This window comes from Macaca nemestrina, chromosome 13 (genome assembly GCF_043159975.1).
Source record: "Macaca nemestrina isolate mMacNem1 chromosome 13, mMacNem.hap1, whole genome shotgun sequence".
In the NCBI taxonomy this organism is placed as follows: domain Eukaryota; kingdom Metazoa; phylum Chordata; class Mammalia; order Primates; family Cercopithecidae; genus Macaca; species Macaca nemestrina.
In genome coordinates this window covers 23,811,924-23,830,293 of record NC_092137.1, presented here as the reverse complement: position 1 = coordinate 23,830,293, position 18,370 = coordinate 23,811,924, and the positions used below count along the sequence as shown (strand labels likewise).

At 38.2% G+C, this 18,370-nt stretch overlaps 1 protein-coding gene across 4 annotated transcripts in view; it reads left to right on the top strand.

Annotated features, from left to right (window-relative positions):
• LOC105479837 (ATPase family AAA domain containing 2B) overlaps positions 1–18,370 on the top strand; it is a 175,392-nt gene that overhangs the window by 54,273 nt on the left and 102,749 nt on the right. For all 4 annotated transcript variants that reach the window (XM_011738169.3, XM_011738168.3, XM_011738166.3 and 1 more), the window contains 5 exons: positions 8–106; positions 1,844–1,955; positions 4,839–4,954; positions 6,212–6,386; positions 11,945–12,033. In XM_011738169.3, the coding sequence (XP_011736471.2) occupies positions 8–106; positions 1,844–1,955; positions 4,839–4,954; positions 6,212–6,386; positions 11,945–12,033 (591 nt within the window). The remainder of the gene's footprint in view (positions 1–7; positions 107–1,843; positions 1,956–4,838; positions 4,955–6,211; positions 6,387–11,944; positions 12,034–18,370) is intronic.

Genomic DNA, 18,370 nt, shown 5'->3' with positions numbered 1-18,370 from the left:
TAAATAGGAGAAAGAAGCATGCCATTCATAGTAGTGACACAACTTCTTCTGATGAGGAACGCTTTGAAAGAAGGAAATCAAAGAGCATGGCAAGAGCAAGAAATAGGTTAGTAAAATTTTTAGTGCTATTTCCATGGTAGAAAAAAGGAAAAATAAGTTTTTTTTTGAATGATTTTCTTATCTATACTGGCATTTTGCTAACATTGATATTCAACACATATTTTAGACTAGATGAAGACATTGACTTGGTTTCTAATTAGTTTTTCTTCCAATAGAAATCTAACCTTGGGAAATTTAGTCTGAAATTACTTAGTCTGAAAGTACTTATGATAAAATAATTTGTGGAGAGGGAAAGTAAGGAGAGCTAAGGGAAACAGGCCAGCCTATATGGCAGTATCTGTCTTTTCCTCTGTACCTCCTCTCTAATCTAAATCCATTTAATGAGGTTGATTTTAGGTACTTATAATGATTACAGTATTATAGCAGTCAGGTTAAGACATGGTTTCTAATAGAAGTATCTCAGGAGACCTTGGATTTTTATTGGAAAAATTTATTTTGTTTTTGTTGTTGGTTGAACAAGTGCCTATGGTGATCTTTGCCTAACTAGGGTAACTAACTGATCACTGTTGGGCTCACTAAAACCTCAAAGAATTTTCATTGGAGGAGTAAATAATTGAAGTGTCAAATTATTATTTATTGTAGAAATACCAAGTTTTCAGTTAGCAGGTCTTGGAAACAAGTTTGGATTGATTAGATTGTATACTAAAAAAGAATTTCTCATGTGAATGATGGAAAGAAAATGAGAAAAACCCAAGTTTAAATAAAAGAATTTATGCTTATTTAATCCGAACTATTCTGATAATCTCCTTTGATAATATATTTTTATAAATTAGGGTTCAGAAGTATCAATGAAGTTACATTCATTATAGATACTAGACTTTTTTGAGGCTGTTAATGCCATTGTTTGGTGTTTACCCAAGGTTAAAAGAGGAAGTTGAGTATATTAATTTATGGAAATTAAATAATGTAATATATTAAATAATGTGTTAAATAATGTAGTATAGAGATCTCTCTTAAGGTAGTTACACAAAAGATGAAGCTTAGTATTCAAGATGTGATCGCTAATTGATTTTTTTCGAACAAAAGGGGAAGATAGTTTTTTCAATCATATAACTGAGTAGATATATTCATGTAATATCTGAGGATAGATTTAAATATTATAATAAAGGTTGGGCTGGTGGCTTATGCCTGTAATCCCAGCATTTTGGGAGGCTGAGCCTAGGAATTTGAGACCAGCCTAGGCAACATAGTGAGACCTTGTCTGTATAAAAATTCAGCCAGGTGTAGTGGTGCCTGTCTGTAGTTCCAGCTATTTGGAAGGCTGGGGTGGGAGGATCACTTGAGCCCAGGAGGTTGAGGCTGTAGTGAGCTATGATTGCACCACTGCACTCCATGCTGGGCAACAGAGTGAGACCTTGCCTCAGTCAGTCAATAGCTTGATTTTATTTTAATCCCATATATTATAGTACATATAGGTTTATTTTTATAGTTGTATGACATGGGATAATCAGTTATGTTAAGATATTTTCCTAAAATGGAATAGATTGGGCTCTTTGGGCAAATAGATTAACAATCTTGTTTGCTTTATCTAGTGAGTAACTTAATTTTTGGCCTTTGACAAGAATGTAAGAAAAGTAGAGTAAAAGAATGAAATTCTTTGATATTATTTTCTGGGTTATGAGAAAAAGGAGAAAGATGAAGACATCAAGGAATGTAAACTTATTTTAACATTAAAAATGTGAAACTTTTAATGCAACTTCACTTGCACTTTTATAAATTTCAGGTGTTTGCCTATGAACTTCAGAGCAGAGGACTTAGCTAGCGGTATTCTCCGAGAACGAGTGAAAGTGGGTGCAAGCTTGGCTGATGTTGATCCAATGAACATTGATAAATCAGTAAGTTTTGTAAATGTTTTTCTAGAAGTTTTCTTTTTTTTAAGCTTTTTTCTTGTTTCTAAAGCAGCACATAGTAGAACTAGAAAATTCAGATATGACAGTGTTAATGTTTCGATGTATATATTTTGAAACCTAAGAACCCTAGCCACATGTGGTGCTTAGTCACGTGTTTTCATGTCAGTGTTACTGGAATATGTAACAGTTAGGAAATGGGGCTGAGAAGGTTATAAGGGGCAACGCTTCATAAACCATGATGAACAATGGGCTATTGTTGAAATTGCCTAGTTTCATGATTTTGTATTTTGGGTAGATCACTCTGGCTGTGATATAGTTAATGAATTTGGGGTAAGCAAGGCTGGCATTAGGGAGACTGGATGTTCCTATAGTCTAGTAATCTGGGGTAATGGTCATGGTAGAAAGTAGGATAACAATTTGAAGAAGTAAATGGTTTTGAAAGAATTGAGGATTGAATTCAGAAATGACAGAATTTGGTGAATTAATTCCTTTTTGGGAATGAGGGAAAGGTACAACTTGAGAGTATTACCCAGGTTTCTAGCTTAGGTGACTAGGTAGATAATGGATGGTCTGGGTGGAAAATGGCTTGATTCTCTGAGTAGGGAACATAAGAAGAGGAATAAATGTTTGAGGCAGGAAGATGATTTAATTAGTTGTATTTAACTAATACATGTTTAGGTATCTGAGGTATACTACAAGTGAAAGCACCTTGTAGGTAATTGGTTATTTAGGTTTGGCATTAAGGAGAAATATCTGGACTAGAAATTCAGATACGGGTCATCAATATAAAGAGTGGTGGTGAAGTCACTTTGGGAAATGGATGACAAAAACAGACATAAGACTCGGAGGACATGGTAGATTCTTTCTCATTGTGAGTAGTATCTTATTTTGGGGGGATATTTTGAAATAAGGTTACTGCATAACCAAGAGCTTACTTGATGTATTTTTTTTTGTTCCTAAAAATATCTCTATACAATGTAATTTAAGTGATTTTCATAGAGGGATTTAAAATAAGTTATCAAATAGAATTGCATATATACTTGAAGATGAAATTTTAACTATCTCTAATCTGAAGTCATAGAGGAAAATGCTTGTCTTACTTTATTAACCAGGCCCTAAGGAAATATTAGAGTATTACATATGACCAGAATCCCATTTCTAATAGTGCATCTTCTCAGAAGACCTTACCTAATGATCTTTGCGTATTTGGCTTACCAGCACTTTACTCTTTTGAATCTAGTTAGTTTTATTTCTTTTTTGTCTTTTAAAAAATTTTTTCTTCATTTTTATTTTCCTTTCATTTATTTTCATCTATCCATTTACAGATGAATCTAGTAAACTTTAGATGTCTCTGCCAAAGCAGAGTGAATTCTTTCTCTTTTTTTTTTTTTTTTTTTTTTTTTTGAGACTTAATTTTGCTCTTGTTGCCCAGGCTGGAATACAATGGTGTGATCTCAGCTTACTGCAACCTCCACCTCCTGGGTTCAAGCAATTCTCCTGCCTTAGCCTCCCGAGTAGCTGGGATTACAAGCATGCGCCACCATGCCTGGCTAATTTTGTATTTTTTTTAGTAGAGATGGAGTTTCTCCATGTTGGTCAGGCTAATCTCGAACTCCCAAGCTCAGGTGATCCGCCTGCCTCGGCCTTCCAAAGTGCTGGGATTACAGGCGTGAGCTACCACGCCAGACCACTTATTTCTTTAAAATTTAGCTTCTCTTAGCATGTTTCTGTTATTTAACTTCTGTTTTTATTTTTCTGTTAATAGTTTACTTTCACTTTTTCTATCGTAGTAATACTTCCATTGTAAAACATTTTCGAGTACCGTAACAGAATGAAGAAGCAAGGAAGAGGCGGTCACAGTTAACATTTTGGGCAAAATTTTCTTCAAGCATTTTTTTCTGTACACTTTTTTTCTTACAAAGCCTTCTAGCTATTTAAACTATTATGGGTGGGAGGAACAGTCTTTGCTGCTTCTTGTGATAGATCAGTGTTTCTAAAATCATTTTTTCATCATTGTCCCATAAAGAAGAAAAAAAGTAAATTTCTTCTGACTAGAGAAATTAAATATTAAAGAATAACATTTTGTCAGGTAACATTGACCTTGGGAGGGCTACAAACTATTGTAAATAGCTAAGATTATTTCTTGCCCTATCCCTGAACCAATTTTTGCCCCTGTGAGGACAATATTGCCCCCTTCTGAGAATATATGTACAAAATAATTATATATTTTTAAAGCCATTTAAACTTTTTTTTTTTTTTTTTTTGAGGCAGAGTTTTACTCTTGTTGCCCAGGTTATAGTGCAATGGTGCGATCTTGGCTCACTGCAACCCCCGCCTCCCAGGAGCAAGTGATTCTCCTGCCTCAGCCTCCCAAGTAGCTGGGATTACAGGCATGCGCCACCATGCCCAGCTAATTTTTGTATTTTTAGTAGAGACAGGGCTTCACCATGTTGATCAGACTGGCCTCAAACTCCTGACCTCAGGTGATCTGCCCACCTCAGGCTCCCAAAGTGCTGGGATTACAGGTGTGAGCCACTGTGCCTGGCCCATTAGAACCTGGTATGATATAAAAATTGTATGTGTTAGTGTAATATAAAAAATCTCTTATAGATACCTATTAAAGTTTTAGGTTGGGAATTAATCCTGGTTCTGAGTTACTAGATTAAATAATGGTAGCTTAATTTGCCTGAACTGAAATGTAAACTTGGATTTTATTGTTAGCCTTATTTTTCTACAGTTATTTATAGTTACGTTTAAAAGCTTCTGCTAAAGGCATATATTTCTGAATCGTAAGACTTTTATAAATTTTAAAAATTTTATAAAACACATAAAACTGTTTTATATAAAATTTTTCCCCTTCTTTCCAAGGTACGGTTTGATAGCATAGGTGGATTGAGCCATCATATTCATGCACTAAAGGAAATGGTAGTATTCCCACTTTTATATCCAGAAATTTTTGAAAAGTTTAAAATTCAGCCTCCAAGGTAAGCAGTGTCATAGATGTTTATTATTGTTATTACCGTTACTTTCTCAAATGTTAATTGAGTAAATTACTATAAATACAAATATTTGATATATATTTATTTGATATGTCCTAGCAATGACAGTTAGAAATGAAATGTTATTGTTTAGGGTCCAGAGGCCATGGAACTAAGTATGTTCTTGAAGTTTATATCTTAGAATTTGAGTCAGGTACTTGATAAGATTCTTTCTGTGAGCCCTAAATACACAACCAGATTGCCCAGATGGATTTTTCTGAATTTGGCTCCCAATGCATCGAGTTTGATGCTGTATGTTATTTACTCTTGGAAGCACAGTTTTATTGATGTGTTTCTTTGACTTGATGATGGAGTATTTTTGAAATAGGGTGAGCTTGATAATTTATTTTTAGGAACAGATTGTGTCTGATCATGAGGTGGATAGCTGGTGAACTATTAGAAAAGACTGACAAATTATGTTAAAGAAGATTGTGCAGAATAGAATATTCTGGCTGGGCACAGTGGTTCAATCCTGTAATCCCAGTACTTTGGGATGCCGAGGCGGGTGGATCACCTGAGATCAGGAATTCGAGACCAGCCTGGCCAACATGGTGAAACCTCGTCTCTATTGAAAATACAAAAATTAGCTGGGGGTGGTGTCGTGCACCTGGAATCCCAGCTACTCGGGAGGCTGAGGCATCAGAACCATTTGAACCCAGGAAGCAGAGGTTGTAGTGAGCCGAGATCTTGCCTGGGTAACAGAGTGAGACTCCATCTCAAAAAAAAAAAAAAAGAATATTCTGAAGATACACATCTAGGCTGTTAGATTTAAACTGATAAATGTCTGTTTTCTTTAAGGAGGCACTTTTTCAGATTTGGTTGTAGTTTATTTTTCTTGTTTTTAAGGATATGGAAAATCTTATTAAAGAGTCATTTAAATCTATATACATTCCTTTTGAGTATTTCTACATTATTTATTCTAAAGATGTGAAATTTCTGGGTCATAGGGAAACACATTTAAAATTTCTGTATATCTTGCCAAATTACTCTGTACTTTATTTCTTGTCTGCCAAAGCTTGGTGATTTAAGGACTTAGCAAAGTAAAACTTTTGTCTATATACTGGAAAAAACTATATCAATGTCTAATAATTATACTTCAATACAAAATTTTATGGGAGGGAGGGACATTTTTAGAAATTGGTTATCAGCATTGATAATATAATTTACACTTCTTGATTTTTAAATTTTTTTTTATTCTTCTAGGGGCTGTTTGTTTTATGGCCCTCCTGGCACAGGTAAAACCTTGGTTGCCAGAGCATTAGCTAATGAATGCAGCCAAGGAGACAAAAAAGTGGCTTTTTTTATGCGAAAAGGAGCAGATTGTTTGAGCAAGTGGGTTGGTGAATCTGAAAGGCAACTTAGGCTTCTTTTTGATCAGGTAAGAGAAATTATCTAATTCAAGAGTCTTTCCTATTCTGTTCTGTTCTTTTCTTTCTTTTTTTCTTTTTAGAGACAGGGCCTCTCTCTTTTACCCAGGCTGGAGTCAGTACAATAGTGTGATCTCGTCTCACTATAGTCTCGACATCCAGGGCTCTGGCAATTCTCCTGCATCAGTCCCTACCCCAGTAGCCTGAATTACAAGTGTGTGTCACCATGCCTGGCTAATTTTTGTATTTTTTATAGAGGTGGGGTTTCACCACGTTGGCCAGGCTGGTCTCGAACTCCTGGGCTTAAGCAGTCTGCCTGCTGAGAATATTTTCTTCAGAATGTTTAATACATTTAATCTGCATATACAGACTGTTTACGAGGAAGCATATTTTCCATCCAATATGTTATATTTAGGATCAGTAATCTGTGATTGTATGCCTTAGAAGTATTTGATGGCAGTTTCACTGATACTTTTGAATATTTATGATGGCTCATAAAACATTTATTGAGGTCCCTACCGGGTATATAATACCAAGTTAGGTGCTTTAGAGAACACAGGATGTAACATATATATTGCTAGATTATAATCCAATTGAGGAACTACAACAGGCATAAAAACCTAAGTGTCTGTGCAGGAAATCTCACAAAGCAGTGTGTTATTTTCATGAGTTGTAAATACGGTACTACAAGAATTCAGACATGAGTGAATGCTTTTAAAAGGCAGAGTAAGGTCAATAAATATCATGTAGACTATGTCTACTATTTATTTGTAACAAAAACTTTAAAGATGTTATTTCCTATACGTTTTAAGAATTATTCCAGCTGGGCACAGTGACTCACACCTGTAATCCCAATGTTTTAAGAGGCCACGGCAAATGGATTGCATGAGACCAGGAGTTCAAGGCCGCAGTGAGCAATTATGACACCACTGTACTACAGTCTGGGCGATAGAGTGAGACTCTGTCTCTCAAAAAAAAAAAAAAAATTAAAAATCAGTCCCTATATAAATTCACTTTTGATTGATTGAGTTAGTGAAGGATGCCATTCATATTTGGCAATGCAGCATATATTTGATTATGTCTGAGGAAATACATATGAAATAAAAAATAACTTCAAGCATTGAGCACCCATTACTAAGATGGTGTGTGTGAAAGTCCTTTGTAATTGCTAAAGTACTTCACTTTTTTTTTTTGAAAGGGTTGCGCTTTGCCACCCAGGCTAGAGTGCAGGGATGTGATTATAGGTCACTGCAACCTCAAACTCCTGGGCTCAAGTGATCTTCTGGCTTTGGCCTCTCTAGGTAGAACTACAGGTGTGCACTGCCACACTTGCCTAATTTTTAACTTTTTGGAAAGACAGGGTCTCAAGTTATTGCCTAGGCTGGTCTTGAACTCCTGGCCTTAAGCCATCCTCCCGCCTTGGCCTCCCAAAGTGTTGGGATTATAGGCATGAGCCTCTGTGTCTGGCCCAATACTATTTTAAAATTATTAATAGTATCAAAAACTGCTAGGTAATGGATTTAGAAAAAGGAGTAAGTAAGATTTTTACCTTGAAAGTGTCCAGTGTCTAATGGCAAGTCAAACATGCAGTCTGAATGCTTCAAGAGAATTCATTAATAATTAAACAATAAAAAATAAACATTTATAGATGAAGGAAAAATTGGCTTGGCAATGCTGGCATATTACTCAGTGAATTAATTTAAAAATTTTAAAGTTATACTTTTTAGTCATTTCATACTGGGACTAGGGATACCTCTTGGTTTTATTTAAAACCATAGCATAAATCATACTACTCCTTTTGTCTAAATTTATTTTATTTCTGTTTCGTAGTTTTCTTGGTGGGTAGGAATAGTCGAAATGTTTGCTTTATTTTTTAAGAAAATTGCTGGTATTCCTGATTTTTTTTTTTAATGAAAGATTCTGCATTCCTAAGTTAAGGATATGGTCTATGCACGAAGTGAAATGAAGGCACTACCGTGTATTGGCTAAGAGAGTGGCCTTCTGTGTCACAGAAATGTTTATATTTATCTTTACCATTGAATATAACATTAAGTAAATCAAAACATTTAATCTTTAGTGGCCTTTTTTGTGCAATGGTAGAAAGAATACCTATCTTACTAGACTATTATGAGATTTCACTGAGAGGACACAAAATATTTGAAGTAATATGCCCTACCTCCTTTTTGCAATTCTGTGAGGGTGTAGCTATAAAAAACAAACAAACAAACAAAAAAAAACAAAGCCAGCTGTTTGTTTCATGTTTTCATGTATATAAAAATAATGATCAACACTCCTAAAGCACTGGGATTACAGGTGTGAGCCATTGCAATGGGCCATAATTCCAGTTCCTTAAACTTTTTTCCCCCAAAACCCCCATCTTGTGATTGAATTATCTTTTTTTTTTTGAGACAGAGTTTCACTCTTGTTGCCCGGGCTGGAGTGCAATGGCGCGATCTTGGCTCACTGCAACCTCTGCCTCCTGGGTTCAAGTGATTCTCCTGCCTCAGCCTCCCACGTAGCTGGGATTACGTAGCATGCGCCACCATGCCTAGCTAATTTTTGTATTTTTAGTACAGACGGGGTTTCACCATGTTGGCCAGGCTAGTCTGGAACTCCTGACCTCAGGTGATCCACCTGCCTTGGTTTCCCAAAGTGCTGGGATTACAGGCATGAGCTACCATGCCCAGCCTGAATTGTCTTTCATTTCAAATTATTAGGAAACATTAAAGTTTAGTGCAATTAGTCAGGAGAAATGGAAAATTCGTATCTCTTCCTTAGCAAACTGACCTTCCTGTGAACTGAAAGTTTGCTTTAATTTTGAAACATAAGCCACATAAATTTGAGTAAATTATATGATAAAAACTTCTCATTTGTTATCTAATATTCATTCACCTTAAATCAAATTCTTTCTAGATCTAATACTTAAGTGAGAAAAATGACACTGTAAATGTACCAGATGAAAACATGGGAGAATTTTGTTTATAATCTCAGAGTAGGGAGGTCTAACTATGTAAGGAAAGATCTAGCACATAAAAAAAATTTTAAGATTCTGCTTGGCAACAAAATACCTACTTTTGTTTTGTGCTGTTAGAAGATCACAGACTGTGTAATTTAGAATGAACAGTAATTTATTGACTCATAGTTCTGGAGACAAGGAAGTCCAATATCAAGGCATCTGGTCAGTGCCTTGCTGTGTCATAACATGACAGAAGACAGCATCACATAGCGGAAGGGCAAAGAGAGAGAGAGAGAGAGAATGCACAAGATGGGGGCGAACCCACTCTCACAATAATGAATCTACTCCTTTGATGTCAGCCACATTAGTCCGTTCATGAGGGTGGAGGTCTCAAGATCTACATAATTTTTAAAGGTCCTACCTCCCAGTACCCATCACAATGGCAATTAAATTTCTTTCTTTCTTTCTTTGTTTCTTTTTTTTTTTTTGAGACTGAGTCTCGCTCTGTCACCCAGGCTGGAGTGCAGTGGCACAATCTCGGCTGACTGGAACTTCTGCCTCCTGGGTTCAAGCAATTCTCATGCCTCAGCCTCCCGAGTAGCTGGGATTACAGGTGCCTACCTCCAGGCTTGGCTCATTTTTGTGTTTTTAGTAGAGACGGGGTTTCACCATATTGGCCAGGCTGGTCTCGAACTCCTGACCTCAAGTGATCTGCCTGCCTCGACCTCCCAAAGTGCTGGGATTACAGGCATGAGCCACCAGGCCTGGCCGGCAATTAAATTTCAACATGAGTTTTGGAGGGGACAAACTCAAACCATGGCAATACTAATTCAAAAGATTAATGATACTCTTTTCAGAAAAATATTTGCATTTCCTTTTACAGACAGAGCATTCACCTTTAAAATAAATAAATAAGCCTGGGCAACATGGTGAAACCCTGTCTCTATAAAAATACAGAAATTAGCCAGGTGTGTTGGCATGGACCTGTAGTCCTAGCTACTTAGGAGGCTGAGGCGGGAGAATTGATTGAGCTAGCGGGTGGAGGCTGAGGTAAGATGTGATTACATCACTGCACTCCAGCCTGGGTAAGAGAGTGAGACCCTGTCTCAAAAATTAAAAATAAATAAATAAATAAATAGCTTCTAGAACTCACTAAGCAAAAGACTAGTGGTCTTGTGAAGTGATGGGCAACATAGGAAAAGCAATATAAATGACTTTTATGGATATATAACATATTCATCTTGTAAATAAGAACTGAAAATAAAATGAGGTAGCATTCTTTATCCTAAAAAATTAGCAAAGGTCAGTAAGTTTGATAATACATTGCTGGTGAGCACCCTTAAGTATTGCTGGTTAGAGGGTAAAATGGTACTTCAGTGGATGGCAGTTTGCAAATATCTAACCAGATTAGAAATGACACATGCCTTCTGAGCCAGTAGTTCTACTTTTAGGATTTATTATATTAATATGTTTATACTCATATGAAATGGTAAATACAGTTACTTCTTTACTATTGTTTATTACAATATTGTTGCTAATAGGAAAATATTGAAAATAGCCTAAGTATCCATAAGAAGGGGACAGGTTTAACTATGGCATATCCATACAGTGGGACATCATGTAGCTGTTGAAAAAGAATGAGGCAGGCTGCGCGCAGTATCTCAGGCCTATAATCCCAGCACATTGGCAGGCCGAGGTGGGTCACTTGAGCCCAAGAGTTTGAGACCATCCTGGGCAACATAGCGAAAACCCATCTCTCCAAATATTTAAAAATTAGCTGGGCATGTTGGTCCCTGCCTGTAGTCCCAGGTACTCTGGAGGCTGAAGCAAGAGGATTGCTTGCATTTGAGGTTGTAGTGAGCTGTGATCATTCCACTGAACTCAAACCTGGGTGACAGAGTAAGACCCTGTCTGGAGGAAAGAAAAAAAAAAAAAAATGAGACAGGTCTTTATGTACTTATATGGAAATTACTTAACATACATTGTTATATAAAAAGAATATGTAGGCTGAGTGCGGTGGTTCACGCCTGTAATCTCAGCACTTTGGGAGGCTGAAGTGGGTGGATTACCTGAGGTCAGGTGTTTGAGACCAGCCTGGCCAACATGATGAAACCCCATCTCTACTAAAAATACAAAAATTAGCCAGGTATGCTGGGGCATGCCTGTAATCCCAGCTACTCGGGAGGCTGAGGCAGGAGAATCACTTGAACCTGGGAGGCGGAGGTCACAGGGAGCCAAGATTACACCACTGTACTCTAGCCTGGGCGACAGAGAAAGACTGTCTCAAAAAAAAAAAAAACCCAAAAAACAAAAATAAAACCTAAAATAAATAAATAAAAAGAATGTGTATAGTGTGCTATCATGTGTGTTTAAAAAATACACTTTGGTTTGTGTATAAGTATGTATGGAAGAATAAACAAACTGAAAACAGTGGTTGCTTACTGGGGGAGACATGGTTGTTGGAGACTGGGTGGTAAGATTTCCTCTTTGCTATATATTCCTTCATACTTGCTGCACGTTGTACCATTTGCTTTTATTACCTATTAAGAAAATATAATAAATTTTAAAAATGAAAACAAATATAATAAATATCATTTGTTTTCTTTTTACTAGGCATATTTGATGAGACCTTCTATAATATTTTTTGATGAAATAGATGGATTAGCTCCAGTTCGCTCTAGCAGACAAGATCAGATCCACAGGTAATTTTTCCTTATCTGATTATCTTGAGTTCTTTTTTACCCATTGACTTGGCAGTTAGCCTTAGCCCTTAGCTAAGTGCTGTGAGGCTTACAAAGAAATTTAAGACATAATCTGTGTCTGTGAGGACTACTTCTTTCTCTTAGTACAGGGGTCAGCACACCACAGCCTGTGAGCCAAATTCAGGCCTCGGTGTGTTTTGGTAAATGAAGTTATATTGGAATACAACCATGTTCATTCCTTAAGCATTGTATGTGGTTTCTTTTGTGCTACAAGAGTAGAGTTGAGCAGCTGTGAGAGAGAGACCGAATGCCTTGCAAAGTTTAAAACATTTACTATGTGGGCTTTTAATTTTTTTTTTTTTAATTTATTTTAGAGACGAGGTCTTACTCTCTTGCCTAGGCTGGTTTTGAACTCCTGTCCTCAAACCATCCTCCTCAATCAGCCTCCTGAAGTGCTGAGATTACAGGCATGAGCCACTGTGTCCAGCCTATCTGACCTTTTACAGAAAAAGTTGTCTGATCCTAATTTAGCATAATTTTTTGGGTGTTTTTGGAGACACAGTCTCACCCTGTCACCCAGGCTGGAGTGCAGTGGCACAGTCGTGGCTCACTGCAACCTCCACCTCCTGGGTTCAAGTGATTCTGGTTCCTCAGCCTCCCAAGCAGCTGGGATTACAGGCATGTGCTGCCACGTCTGACTAATTTTTGTGTTTTTAGTAGAGGTGGGGTTTCGCCATATTGGCCAGGCTGGTCTTTAACTCCTGGCCTGAAGTGATCTGCCTGCCTCCGCCTCCCAAAGTGCTGGGATTATATGCCTGAGCCACTGTGCGTGGCAGTAGCATAATGCTTTGAAATTTCTCCATACATGGGCGTGGTGGCTCACACTTGTAATCCCAGCACTTTGGGAGGCCTAGGTGGGCGGATCACGAGGTCAGGAGATCAAGACCATCCTGGCTAACACAGTGAAACTCCGTCTCTACTAAAAATACAAAAAATTAGCCGGGCATGGTGGCAGGCGCCTGTAGCCCCAGCTACTCGGGAGGTTGAGGCAGGAGAATGGTATGAACCTGGGAGGCGTAGCTTGCAGTGAGCCGAGATTGCACCACTGCACTCCAGCCTGGGTGACAGAGCGAGACTCCGTCTCAAAAGAAAAAAAATACATTTCTCCGTGTCATGTATGCTTTTTTTTTTTTTTTTTTTTTTTTTTTTTTTGAGATGGAGTCTCACTGTGTCACCCAGGCTGGAGTGCGGTGGCTTGATCACTGCAACCTCTGCCTCCTGGGCTCAAGTGATTCTCCTGCCTCAGCCTACTGAGTAGCTGGGACTATAGGCACCCACCACCACGCCCGGCTAATTTTCGTATTTTTAGTAGAGATGGGTTTCACCATGTTGACCAGGCTGGTCTTGAACTCCTGACCTCAAATGATCCGCCCACTTCAGCCTCTCAAAGTGCTGGGGTTATAGGTGTGAGCTACTGTGCCTGGCCTCCATGTCATGTATGCTAATATTTTATTCTTCTTCACTCCTCAGTAGTATTCCTTAATGTATATGTGTGTGTGTATACCTCTATTTTTCAATGTACCATCTGATGGGAGATTTGTTTTGCTTTTATTTTTAGCTATTATGATAATGCTACTATAGGTTGGGCATCCTAAATCCAAAAATCTGAAATCTGAAATGTTCCAACATTTGAAACTTTCTGAATGCTCACATGACACTCAAAGGAAATGCTCATTGAAGCTTTTTCAGTTTTGGATTTTGGGATTTGGGAAGCTCCACTGGTAAATATAATGCAAATATTCCAAAATCTGAAAAAGATCCCAAATTGAAATAATTCTGGTCTGAAGTTTTTTTGTTTTTTTTGTTTTTTTTTTTTGAGACGGAGTCTCACTCTGTCACCCAGGCTAGAGTGCAGTGGCGCAATCTCGGCTCACTGCAACCTCCGCCTCCCGAGTTCAAGCAGTTCTCCTGTCTCAGCCTCCCAAGTAGCTGGGATTACAGGCACACGCCACCATGCCTGGTGAATTTTTTGTATTTTTAGTAGAGACGGGGTTTCACCATATTGGCCAGGCTGGTCGCGAACTCCTGACGTTGTGATCCACCCGCCTCAGGCTCCCGAAGTGCTGGGATTACAGGCATGAGCCGCTGTGCCCCAAGCGTTTTTAAGAGACTGGGTCTCGTTCTTTTACCTGGGCTGGAGTGCAATGGTGTGATCATACCTCACTGTAACCTCAAACTTCTAGGCCCAAGTGATCCTACTGCCTCAGCCTCCTGAGTAGCTAGAACTACAGGCATGCATTACCCCACCTGGCTAATTTTTGTATTTTTTGTAGAGATGGAGTCTCGCTATGTTGCCCTGGTTGATTTCTGACACCTAGTCTCAAGCGAGCCCTCCATCTTGGCCTCTCAAAGCATCTTTACAAGTTTTTGTGTGGACATGTTTTCTTTTCTGTTGAGTAAATCCCTAAGAGAGGAATTTCTGGAGCCTATGGTAAATGGGTGTTTAAGTTTGTAAGGTAACACTGTATTGTTTTCCAAAGTGGTTTTACCATTTTTATTTTCCTAAAATGTATGATAATTTGAGTTGTTCCTCATCCTTGCCAACAATTGATGTTGTTAACTGTCTTTAACTTTAGCCATCCTAGTGGGTGTACAGTAATGGATTTAATTTGCATTAATAGTAATACAGATAATATTAAGCTTTAATATTCATCCAGTGATATTGAACATCTTTGTGTTTATTGCCCGTGTATATATTTTCATTTGTGAAATGTCTGTTAAAATCTTTTGCCCCACTTTTTGAGACCAGAAATTAGATTGTGTGTCTTGTTGTCCTTGTATTTTTTTTTTTTTTGAGACAGAGTCTTGCTCTTTTGCCCTGTTGGAGTGCAGTGGTGCAATCTCGGCTCACTGCAACCTCCATGCCCCAGGTTGAAGCGATTCTCCTGGCTCAGCCTCCCGAGTAGCTGGGATTACAGGCATGCGCCACCATGCCCGGCTAATTTTGTATTTTTAGTAGAGACAGGGTTTTGCCATGTTGATCAGACTGGTGTTGAACTCCTGACCTCAAGTGATCCGCCTGCCTTGGCCTCCCAAAGTGCCGGGATTACAGGCATGAGACACCACCCCTGGCCCAGTCTTTGTTTTGAAATTTTTTTCCAGTGTCGTGCTTTGTATCTTTGTTTGCTTAGTTAGGACTTTTGAAGAGTCAAGGATTTTAATTTTGATAAAGCCACCATGTAGATTTAAAAAATATATCTGTGCCTTTTGTGTTCTGCTTGAGAAAAATTGCCTAAATAAGTGTGGCAATAATTTTTATTGGATATTGTCTTTGAAAATATTAATAGTGTTAGCCTTTTTTTTTTTTTTTTTGAGATGAAGTCTCGCTCTTGTCCCCCATCTGGAGTGCGATGGCATGATCTTGGCTCATTGCAACCTCCACCTCCCAGGTTCAAGCCATTCTCCTGCCTCGGCTTCCTGAGTAGCTGGGATTACAGGTGCTTGCCACCACACCTGGCTAATTTTTGTATTTTTAGTAGAGATAGGGTTTCACCATGTTGGCCAGGCTGGTCTAGAACTCCTGACCTCAGGTGATCCACCCACCTCGGCCTCCCAAAGTGCTGGGCTTACAGGCGTGAGCCACCATGCCCGGCCAGTGTTAGCTCTTAATATTTAAGTTAATGATTCATTTTAAGTTTGTGTATCAATGATAGGTGAATGTTTGAGTTAATTTTTGTAGATAGTTTAAGGTGTGGACTGAAGTTTATTTTTTTATACAGATATTCTTTTTTTTTTTTTTTTTTTTGAGACAGAGTCTCGCTCTGTCGCCCAGGCTGGAGTGTAGTGGCGCTATCTCGGCTCAAAGGAAATGCTCTCACTGCTTGCTCCGCCTCCTGGGTTCACGACATTCTTCTGCCTTAGCCTCTGGAGTAGCTGGGACTACAGGTGCCTGCCACCATGCCCGGCTAATTTTTTTGTATTTTTTAGTAGAGACACGTTTTCACTGTGTTAGCCAGAATGGTCTCGATCTCCTGACCTCATGATCTGCCCGCCTCGGCCTCCCAAAGTGCTGTGATTACATGCATGACCCACCGTGCCCGGCCTTTTTTTTTTTTCTTTGAGATGGAGTGTCACTCTGTCGCCCAAGCTGGAGTGCAGTCGTGCGATCTCAGCTCACTGCAGCCTCCACCTCCCAGGTTCAAGCAATTATTGTGCCTCAGCCTCCTGAGTAGCTGGGATTACAGGTGTGTGCCACCACGCCTGACGAATTTTTGTGTTTTTAGTAGAGATGATCTTTCACCATGTTAGCCAGGCTGGTCTTCAACTCCTGACCTCAGGTGATTCTCCTGCCTCAGCCTCCCAAAGTGCTGATATTACAGGTGTGAGCCACCACGCCCAGTCTGTTTTTTTATACAGATACTCATTTGTTCCAGAACCATATATTGAAGAGTTTACTTTGTTAAACTTCTTGGCACGTCTTTGTCAAAAATTGACCATATAAATGTGTGTCTATTCCTAGATTTGTTAGTTGATGCCATTGATCCACAGGTGTATCCTTATACCACTGTCTTGATTAATGTTGCATTACATTAGTTCGTTTTAATGTAAGTCTTCCAACCTTGTTCTTTTTCAAAATTGTTGTAGTCATCTATTATCTTTCCATATACATTTCTAAAGCCTCTTGTCAGTTTCTTTAGAAAAGACTGTTGGGATTTATTTGGGATTGCATTTAGTCCTTCGATCTATTTGGGAAGAATTGCATCCTTATTCGTCTTTCAGTCTATGAACATGGTAATTCTGTTCATTTATTTAGGTATTCTTTAATTTCCTTTTCCTGTGTCTTGTGGTTTTTTGCCTAAGGATCTTAGGCATCTTTTATCTAATGCATCCCTAAATACTTTATTGTTCATTTAATGTGAATGGAGTTTTAAAAGAAAATTTATTTTCTAATTGATTACTGCTGATTTATAAAAATACAATTGAGTTTATAGACTTTGTTTCCACAACCTTACTAAATTCATTTGTTAGTTCTGTTAGCTATTTTGTGGTTTCCTTACGGTTTTATACATATACCTTATCTGCACATAAAGATACTTTTACTTCTTCCTTTCCAATCTATGTCTTCTTACTTTGGCTAGAATTCAGAGTTAAATAATAATGGTGATAATGGATATAACTGCCTGGTTTCTTCATTGGCTATAAAACATTGAGACTTTTACCGTTGAATGTGATTTTGACTAAGTTTTTCATCAATGCCCTTTATTACATTGAGGGATTTCCACTACATTCCTAGTTTGCTGTGAGAGTTTATTTTACTGGGATAGAGTACTGAACTTTGTAACATACATATACTTTTTTTCTGTCTCTTTTGAATTGATCATATGGCATTTCTCCTGTGTTCTATTAAGGTAGAACATTATTTTGATTGAATTTTAGAATTTTTTGTTTTTTGGTTTTTTGGAGATGGAGTCTCACTCTGTCACCCATGCTGGAGTGCAATGACGTGATCTTGGCTCACTGCAACCTCCACCCCCTGGGTTCAAGCGATTCTCTTGTCTCAGCCTCCTGAGTACCTGGGATTACAGGCGCCTGCCACCATGCCCAGCTAATTTTTGTGTTTTTAGTAGAGACAGAGTTTCACCATGTTGATTAGGCTTGTGTTGAACTCCTGACCTCAGGTGAGCCACCTGCCTTGGCCTCCCAAAGTGCTGGGATTACAAGTGTGAGCCACTGCGCCTGGCCTGAATCACAACTAACTTTGTATTCTTAGAATAAACCCCACTTGCTCATAATATATTGTCTTTCTAAAAAATTATTGGATTCAACTTGCTATTATAAAAAGTATATTATCCACATTAATGAGATTTTGATCTGTAATTACTCTTAAAATATCTGCATCTGGTTTTGGAATCAGGTAATTTTGATGTATATTAGACGAGATATACACTGGGTGTGATGGTGCATGCCTGTAATTCCACCACTTTGAGAGGCTGAGGCAGCAGGATCTCTTGAGTCTAGGAGTGCAAGAGTAGCCTGGGCAACATAATGAGACCCTGTCTTTTAAAAAAATTAGATGAGATGGCATTCTGTCTTTGTATATTTTCTGAAAGTGTTTGTGTAAGTTTGATATTATTCATTTCTTAAGTATTTGAGAGAAGTCACCAGTGAAAATACCTGGGCATGGAGTTTTCTTTATGGAAAGGTTTTTGATTACAAGTTAAATTTCTTCAGTTGATCCAGGGCTGTTCAAGTTTTCTATTTTCACTTAGGTCAGTTTTGGTAGTTTGGTAGTTTATCTTTAAAGGAATTTGTTCATTTCACCTAAGTCATGAAATTT